At 40.6% G+C, this 9,787-nt stretch overlaps 1 protein-coding gene across 1 annotated transcript; it reads left to right on the forward strand.

Moving 5' to 3' along the window:
- Positions 1 to 7,634: 7,634 nt before the first annotated feature.
- Positions 7,635 to 8,510, forward strand: LOC126381171 (uncharacterized). The gene has a single exon (XM_050030691.1). It carries the CDS (start codon positions 7,635 to 7,637, stop codon positions 8,508 to 8,510), a length of 876 nt encoding a protein of 291 aa, XP_049886648.1.
- Positions 8,511 to 9,787: the final 1,277 nt, after the last annotated feature.

Raw genomic sequence — 9,787 nt, forward strand, 5'->3', positions numbered from 1 at the left:
AACAACTCACGTTTAGTGTTACCCTCTCCAGTTGATGTACCGATGGGAAAACGAAGTTCATCATCACTGGTCTGCCAACACAGGCCCAGCGTTTTACTCGGCTCAGTTGACCCTATGTTCAAATCGATGGGAGACTGATTGGGTTCAGACACTAAATGTGGCTCATTTGACCTCCACTTTCTCAGTGGCATACACGCCGATGCCAGTTCAGCAGTAACTTGCTCCCTAATTAATGTAAATGACATCCTCAATAGTGTCCCCACCGGTAAGTAGGTCATCCACATAAAAATCACGCGTGATGATCTCTTTAATTTTTTCATCCCTACTCTGTAGACCAACTTCCCTCAGACACCTGGTTGCCAAAAATGGAGCACTGGTAGTACCGTAAGTAACGGTGTTTAATTGATAAAACTTCAGAGGCTCCGATAGCTTGCATCGCCAAACTATTTGCTGCAGATGTCTGAAGTCAGGGTGTACGACTATCTGCCGGTACATTTTTTCAACATCGGCAGAAAGAACGTACTGATGTTGTCTGAATCGCAGAAGGATGGATAAAAGGTCATCCTGAATCGTTGGACCCACCATTTGGATGTCATTGTAAGTAACCCCAGAAGTAGTAGGACTACTAGCATTGAAAACTGCCCTTAATTTGGTCGTTGAACTACTCTCGCGGAGAACGCCATGATGTGGTATAAAATTACCTAATTTATCAGATTTAGAGGTATCAACGGCAGACATGTGGCCTAGCGACTCATATTCGCTCATGAAATCCTTATATAATTGGTTTAATTTTGGTTGGTTTTGAAGCCGTCGCTCCAACGACAGAAAACATTTCTCAGCCCTTTGTAATGAGTCACCTAATAACTGCGGGGATTCCTTAAGAGGAACCTTCACGCAAAACCTGCCATCCTCCAACCTGGTAGTATTTTTAACAAAATGGTCCTCGCAAGACTTTTCCTCTGCTGAGAAATGGGATAGCTGATGGCTCACTTCCTCAAGCTGCCAAAAACGCATTAATTGGTTTTGAACGCTATCACAATCATTAATGACGTCATATCGAGATGATGTTTGGGTAAAATTACATTTAATTGCCCGTGATTGTTTAAACGAATTATTAATATTGATCGGCCCTGAAACTACCCAACCCAAACGTGTCTCAAAAAAGATTGGTTTTCCTTCTCCTAATGTGACCCTTTGAGACCCTAAAATGTCCCAAAAAACATCTGCGCCTATGATCATGTCGACGGCTGCCGGTGTGTGAAAATGGGGATCGGCCAAACATATGCCTGATGGAATGTTAATGTTTGTTAAATCAACCTGATGATGGGGTATATTATCTGTGATGGAGGGTAAAATAAAACAATGAAGGGTTGTCGCAAAATTATCATTAAGTGACGTAATTGGCAGCCGACACATTTTATTAATCTGCGATGAAACATTGTTGATTCCTATTATTGATTTGTTGATTTGATTGACAGGTAAGTTTAAATTACGGTATAACTTCTCTGTCATAAGACAGGAAGTGCTACCACTATCCAAAATTGCACGGACAACATGTTCTTTATTTTGCGAATCATAAACCTTAATCAGTGCTGTCGATAATAATACGTCATTCGTTTGAGCAGTTTGGATGCTTGCTGATAAGATGACGTTCGGGTTTGCATTGCTGCGAGCGCCAGTGTTAGAGTGATCGGTATGTGAACCTGTCGCTGCCGTGTGCGCCGCCTGCTGTGAGGGAATTTCACAACCCGAATTATTATGGAACTAGCTTTTGCCCGCGACTTCGTCCGCGTGGCGTGTTATATAAGAGAGAGATCTTTGTGTGTGTGGGAGTGCATACTTATGCAGTTTAGATTTTTTCATAATTTTTTTTTCCCAATAACTCCCATTTTTCAAAATACAGCCAAAAATAAACTTTATATTTACTAAGGTATGCATGCATGCTAGATTGAATCAATTGATTGAATTGATTTTTTTTTTAATTGATTGTTCATTGAGTTTTAATTTTAATACACACTTCCTCTCTTCCCTTCAACGTTGCTGTGCCCTACAGGGTCCATGTTTTAGTTCCTATGCCTACTATGTAACACCCCATTGTACTACATGGAATGCAATAAATAATTTAATTGAATTGAATTGAAAACATCTATCTTACGCGGTTTCGATTTTTTCATACAAATGTTTTTTTCCCGCTTACTCCCGTTTCCGTGGGAATTTTGCAATATCCTGTTGCAACTAAGCTTTAAGTTAACTAAGGTACCTGCATGCCAAATTTCAAGCGTCTAACTTAAGCGGTTTAGATTTTTCATACAAAAGGATTTTCCCGCAAATTTTCGTTTCCGTGGGAATTCCGGGAATTCCTTTCTTAGTGCACCTCTACGGTACCTAAGCTATGTCCCTTCCAAATTTCAAATGCCTACGTTTAGCCGTTCAGGCTATGCGTTGATATGTCAGTCACTGAGTCAGTCAGTTTCTCCTTTTATTTAGATTTGATTTTTTCATACAAATGTTTTTCCCGCTAACTACCGTTCCCGTGGGAATTTTGTAATGTCCTGTTGCAACTAAGCTTTAAGTTTACTAAAGTACCTGCATGCCAAATTTCAAACGTCTAACTTGAGTGGTTTAGATTTTTCATACAAAAGGATTTTCCCGCTAATTCCCGTTCCCGTGGGAATTTCGGGAATTCCTTTCTTAGTGCACCTCTACGGTACCTATGGTACCTGCATGCCAAATTTCAAACGTCTAACTTGAGTGGTTTAGATTTTTCATACAAAAGGATTTTCCCGCTAATTCCCGTTTCCGTGGGAATTTCGGGAATTCCTTTCTTAGTACACCTCTACGGCATCTAAGGTACCTGCATGACAAATTTCAAACGTCTAACTTGAGTGGTTTAGATTTTTCATACAAAAGGATTTTCCCGCTAATTCCCGTTCTCGTGGGAATTTCGGGAATTCCTTTCTTAGTGCACCTCTATGGTACCTATGGTACCTGCATGCCAAATTTCAAACGTCTAACTTGAGTGGTTTAGATTTTTCATACAAAAGGATTTTCCCGCTAATTCCCGTTCCCGTGGGAATTTCGGGAATTCCTTTCTTAGTGTACCTCTACGGTACCTATGGTACCTGCATGCCAAATTTCAAACGTCTAACTTGAGTGGTTTAGATTTTTCATACAAAAGTATTTTCCCGCTAATTCCCGTTCCCGTGGGAATTTCGGGAATTCCTTTCTTAGTGCACCTCTACGGCATCTAAGGTACCTGCATGACAAATTTCAAACGTCTAACTTGAGTGGTTTAGATTTTTCATACAAAAGGATTTTCCCGCTAATTCCCGTTCTCGTGGGAATTTCGGGAATTCCTTTCTTAGTGCACCTCTATGGTACCTATGGTACCTGCATGCCAAATTTCAAACGTCTAACTTGAGTGGTTTAGATTTTTCATACAAAAGGATTTTCCCGCTAATTCCCGTTCCCGTGGGAATTTCGGGAATTCCTTTCTTAGTGTACCTCTACGGTATTTAAGGTACCTGCATGACAAATTTCAAACGTCTAACTTGAATGGTTTAGATTTTTCATACAAAAGGATTTTCCCGCTAATTCCCGTTCCCGTGGGAATTTCGGGAATTCCTTTCTTAGTGCACCTCTACGGTATCTAAGGTACCTGCGAGCCAAATTTCAAACTTCTAACTTGAATGGTTTAGATTTTTCATACAAAAGGATTTTCCCGTTAATTCCCGTTCCCGTGAGAATTTTGGGAATTCCTTTCTTAATGCACCTCTACGGTACCTATGGTACCTGCATGCCAAATTTCAAACGTCTAACTTGAGTGGTTTAGATTTTTCATACAAAAGGATTTTCCCGCTAATTGCCGTTCACGTGGGAATTTCGGGAATTGCTTTCTTAGTACACCTCTACGGTATCTAAGGTACCTGCATGACAAATTTCAAACGTCTAACTTGAGTGGTTTAGATTTTTCATACAAAAGGATTTTCCCGCTAATTCCCGTTCTCGTGGGAATTTCGGGAATTCCTTTCTTAGTGCACCTCTACGGTATCTAAGGTATCTGCATGCCAAATTTCAAACGTCTAACTTGAATGGTTTAGATTTTTCATACAACAGGATTTTCCCGCTAATTCCCGTTCCCGTGGGAATTTCGGGAATTCCTTTCTTAGTGTACCTCTACGGTATCTAAGGTACCTGCATGCCAAATTTCAAACGTCTAACTTGAGTGGTTTAGATTTTTCATACAAAAGGATTTTCCCGCTAATTCCCGTTCCCGTAGGAATTTCGGGAATTCCTTTCTTAGTGCACCTTTACGGTATCTAAGGTACCTGCATGCCAAATTTCAAACGTCTAACTTGAGCGGTTTAGATTTTTCATACAAAAGGATTTCCCTTCACTACTCTGCTCCTATTGATTGTAGCGTGATGAAAAGTATACTATAACCTGTCCAGGAGTGTGAAGAATAATTGTACCAAGTTTCATTAAAATCCGTCCAGTAGTTTTTGTTTCTATAAGGAACATACAGACAGACAGACAGACAGACAGACAGACAGACAGACAGACAGACAGACAAAAATTTTACTGATTGCATTTTTGGCATCAGTATCGACCACTTATCACCCCCTGATAGTTATTTTGAAAAAATATTTAATGTACAGAATTGACCTCTCTACAGATTTATTATAAGTATAGACTAAGAGTTAAACCTAAATCTAATGCAATACAATAAAAATATAACTCTAGATGGATAAAATTAAATGACGAACAATAGGTACGCACAATAGGTTATCTATCTGCAACTGATTGCCATAAATGTAAGTAATTAAAATTATACTAACCGTAATTAACAACACTTTGCTTTACTTAATACTACCTGATTATTGAGTGATGGGTTCAACTTTATGGATTAAATGAGGATTAATTGGATGAATTTGATTCACTTGACCACACAATCCACGTGCCACTTATAGTCGATCTTGATTTTTCTTTAATCTTCGCCAATCACTTCGTATTAATTTATCCACAATTCATTGATTATGATCTTCTCTGAAATCCGGCTCGAAGGACCATGAATAAGCCTGAATGACTTTTAACTGATTTTTAAGGGATTTAGGTAGCAATAAAACAGCACCGTTTTCGACGTAATGACGTGTAATGCCAGAACCCAACAAAACGCCTGTCAAAAACAATTAACTAAAAACATTGCAAATAAATTGCTATTACAAATTGAAAAGGCGTTTTCGAATAAGATTGATTCTAAACAAGTTATACTCCCCTACCTACAGATAACATAGTGTCGTGCCTGTGTCCCCGGAGGGGTAGGCAGAGGTGTACCTACCTTTTAATTGTATATACATACACAGTACCTGCTTGTGCTGTCACTGTGACACAAATATGATCTGCCGCAGCTGTGATACCAAGCTACAAGATAACAACTTTTTAAAATGCAATGCTTGCTTTTCTCCTTTTTGCTTTGAATGTCTACAAATAAACCCCGAAAAAGACTTCCATCCTCGGGATCTATCTACGCTTCAGTGCCCATCTTGCTTAAATGTAAATAAGTCGCGTGGCAGTCGGAGCGCGAAACCGTCGCCGCAGAATCAACAAAAGCTCGACGTTGCTGGATCTCCATCAGCTTCTGCATCTTGCGCACCGCTTACCATTGAAGACATTAGTCGTTTGCTTGACCAAAAGCTCTCACCAGTTTCGGCCACGATGCAAAACCTCCGGGCTGCTCTAAGGGAAGATACGAAGTCCATGATCTCTACTGAAATTAATGCTGCCATAAATAGTTTAAAAGCTGATTTCACAACCACAACTGACTTTATCATGAGCGAAGTATCGGATCTTAAGTCTAAAGTCAACGAAAAAGACAAGTTAATTAAAACGTTAGAGACGGAACAACTTCAGCTGAAAAATGACTTGACCTTATTGCAGAACCGTGTACAGACGCTGGAGAAACTATCGCGAGACAATAATTTGGAAGTGCAGGCGGTGCCTGAAAGGCCGAATGAAGATGTGACTGCGTCATTTAGAAAACTCTGCGAAATCCTAAGCACTCCTATTCAAGATAATGACCTGCGCGCTTGTCGTCGTGTTGCTAAAGTTGATGCGGGCTCTACCAAGCCACGTAATATACTAGTTACTTTAAGCTCACGAAGATTACGCGACAATATAATATCGGCCTGTCATCGTTTTAACAAGGAACATCCCAACAATAAATTGAGTTCAAACCATGTTGGAGTTAATGGAGAAAGCCAAAGGATATATGTTACAGAGCATCTCTCTCCTGAAACGAAGCGTCTACACACTGCGGCTCGAAAATTCACTAAGGAGAAGGAATATAAATTCGTCTGGGTTAAGTTTGGTCAAATATACATACGTAAGAACGAAGGCAGTGACGCTACTCGTATCAAGAGCCTAGAGACACTTAAAAAACTAAATTAACTTAACTACCTATATTCAAATGTTCAATTTATAATTTTTCATGTTAAGTCTATCATTTCCTTTAAAAATGGCATCATTTTGAATAGGTTATCATTTGTTTTATATTATGGTCACATTAGCATGTTTCAGCTATTTCTTTTGTAAAATAGTTCCTAAAACTGTGTCATTGTTAGCTCGGGTCGAATTATTATTTCACCATGTTGTGTTACTGGCAAATGTTTTTTCAAATTTTTCTCATTATTTATATATTGCGATCATTATAAACATTCTTTTACGTGATCTAAATCACCTTTTTATCTCTACTAGTAAATTAACAGATATAAATATTTTTAACCAATTAAATTTTGCTGTATTTACAATAATGCGGCAATTTTTTGCAGCGGTTTACTATCTCTTGGATAGTGAACTTTTCCTTTTATTTTTATTTCAAATTTATTTTCAATGCTGTTCTGAATACTCATGTAGGCTACTCACCTACTTCATAATAATATATTTACATTTTATGTACAATACATAAATTCTATAATAATTATAATATATTACCTATTTTATAAAACATTATCTTACTTATAATAATATTATTATTTATATATAAATATACACAATACAATAAACAGTTACAACAACACAAATATATACGATAATATAATGTATAATATATTTATAATATAGTATCGTAATACAAGTAGAATAGCGTTTACATACGATATTCATCCTAACATCAGCTGATCGTCCGGCCGCACCTGTTGCCGTACATCAGTGGAAACTTCGAGGCGAAACTAGTTTCTTTGTTCTCACCTCGGGCGTAGCTGTGTGACGTCAGGCCGGTCGATTCGCGGCGCCAGCGCAGACTGCGTGGCGCCAGTCAGATACCTATCTCGACGCGAAGCGCACGCTGCTTGAGCCTTTCCTTTGTTCTCGCTACGTTGTTAATTTTTGCTGTATCTTCTGTGCTGTTCTCTAGTGTTCGTGCTACGCTTTGCCTATCTTTCCGTTACTGTTCTCCTTCTTTCTGTGTGCGTTGTGTGTATATTTGTTGTATAATTTATCGTGTGGAGTATTGTATTACACGGACTTCTACCCCGTAAGGATTATTTATTTCCGACTGAATACCTACGCCGAGCACACTCACAACTGGAATAAAGGTATTTACACGCTTATTTCCATACCGGTGACCCCAATAGAACATGGAGAAGGAATTTAGAGACGCACGAAGCGACGACCCAGCCGACGTCAGAAATCGCGTTTCCACAACACCATCCGTCAACATCGATGTTGATAAAGTCGGTGTACGGATTCCTCCGTTTTGGCCAGAGGAGCCGGAGATATGGTTCGCGAATGTGGAGGGCCAGTTCCTAATTTCCGGAATTACCAGCGACACCACCAAATTTTATTATGTGTTGGGACAGCTAGAGGACCGGTACTCCAGAGAGGTGAAGGATATTATCGTGCGACCACCCGCAACTGGCAAGTACGAGAAGCTCAAGACGGAGCTCATAAAGCGCCTCTCCGCTTCCAATGAGAAGAAGATGAAGCAGCTTCTGATGCACGAGGAGCTAGGTGACCGCAAACCTTCGCAGTTCCTGCGACATCTGAAGAGCCTTGCTGGTGACGATGTGCCCGACGACTTCATTAAAACCATCTGGACAAGTCGCCTACCCAGAAGCATCCAGACGGTGTTAGCTGGTCAGGCATCATCTGCTGCACTCGACGACCTGGCGGACTTGGCTGACAGGGTCAACAACATCGCACCCTCTTCACCGGTGGTAGCTGCAGCGTCGACAAGCCAGACTCAGCAGACAGGGATACCGGGATCTGTGCTGAGTGACCTCACTCGCGAGATCGCAGAGCTTCGCAGGCAGTTCCAGCAGTTGAGTGGTGGCAGCAGCAGACATTCTCGGTCGCGCGGCAGGCGACAGAGTCGTAGCCGATCCACATCGAGATCCCAGTCCAATTACCGGAAATTCCCGCTGTGCTGGTACCATGCGAAACATGGCGATAAGGCACATAGATGCATCCGTCCCTGCGACTACAAGGCGAAAAATGCCAGGGGCAGTCGCTAATGGCGGCTGACGATTGCCCAACTTCTTCTGGTCGCCTGTTCGTCACCGACCGATCGACGAAGACGCAATTTCTGGTCGACACCGGTAGCGACCTCTGTGTCTTTCCCCGATCTTTGCTGCGTGATCGTCGTGCGAGGACTGATTACGTGCTTAGTGCTGCCAATGGCTCGGATATAAATACGTATGGTTTTGTTCACCTCACTCTTGATTTCAGCCTCCGTAGAGATTTTACCTGGCGTTTTATTGTCGCCGATGTTACAAAGCCAATAATTGGCGTAGATTTTTTTAATTTCTACCACCTAATTGTAGACTGCCGAAACAAGCCTTTGATGGACAATACCACCACGTTATGTGCTAACGCAATGCTAGTAGATCATAAGTGAGAGGGAGGCTACAATACGGAGATTGAAAACAATTTACTAAAGTCAAAATTATCCGATATTGACACTTTACGGCTGAGTCTGAATGATGTCGAACAGCGGGCCCGCCTTAATAATCAGGAGATTTTTGGGGTCCCTGAAAAAAGTAACGAAAATCTATTGCATATTGTATTGAGGATAGCAACCAAGCTTGGAGTTACCGTCGCAAAAGATGACATTGATTATGTTGCACGTATTCCATCTCAAGGTGCCACATCAGGATTACCGAAAACTATTATTGTCAAGTTCAGAACGGCACAATTGCGTGACAAACTTCTCAGCGCAGCCCGAAAGAAGCGTGGGGTAACCTCGACGGACATTGAGATCTCGGGTGAAGGCAAACAAATATTTATTAATGAACATCTGACATCCATACTAATATTATAAATGCGAAAGTAACTCTGTCTGTCTGTCTGTCTGTCTGTCTGTTACTCTTTCACGCCTAAACGGCTCAACGGATTTTGATGAAATTTGGTATGGTGATAGATGATAACCTAGAAATGGTCATGGGCTATAAATAATCACGCCATCGTTCTTAGGGGGTAGGCAGTTGGCAGATAACTAAATTGATTTAGTGATTTGTAGTCGTTTTTGTTGGGACTTTTGCTCTTTCACGTCTAAACGGCTGAACGGATTTTAATGAAATTTATTAAGGTAATAGTTGGTTATCTACAAACGGTTGTACGATCAAATTGATCACGTCATCGTACTTAGGGGGTAGGAAGTAGGCAGAAAACTGAATTGAGTTAGTGATTTTTTTATGGTTTTTGCTGGGAGTTTTGTCTATCATGCCTAAACGGCTCAACGGATTTTGATGAAATTTAGTTAGCTGATAGATAGTAATCTAGAAAAGGATAT

This window comes from Pectinophora gossypiella, unplaced genomic scaffold, assembly GCF_024362695.1.
Source record: "Pectinophora gossypiella unplaced genomic scaffold, ilPecGoss1.1 Pgos_38, whole genome shotgun sequence".
Taxonomy (NCBI): domain Eukaryota; kingdom Metazoa; phylum Arthropoda; class Insecta; order Lepidoptera; family Gelechiidae; genus Pectinophora; species Pectinophora gossypiella.

Excerpts from the sequence above, each read along its gene's own strand:
- LOC126381171 (XM_050030691.1), top strand. The coding sequence starts at position 7,635 with ATGGAGAAGGAATTTAGAGACGCACGAAGCGACGACCCAGCCGACGTC.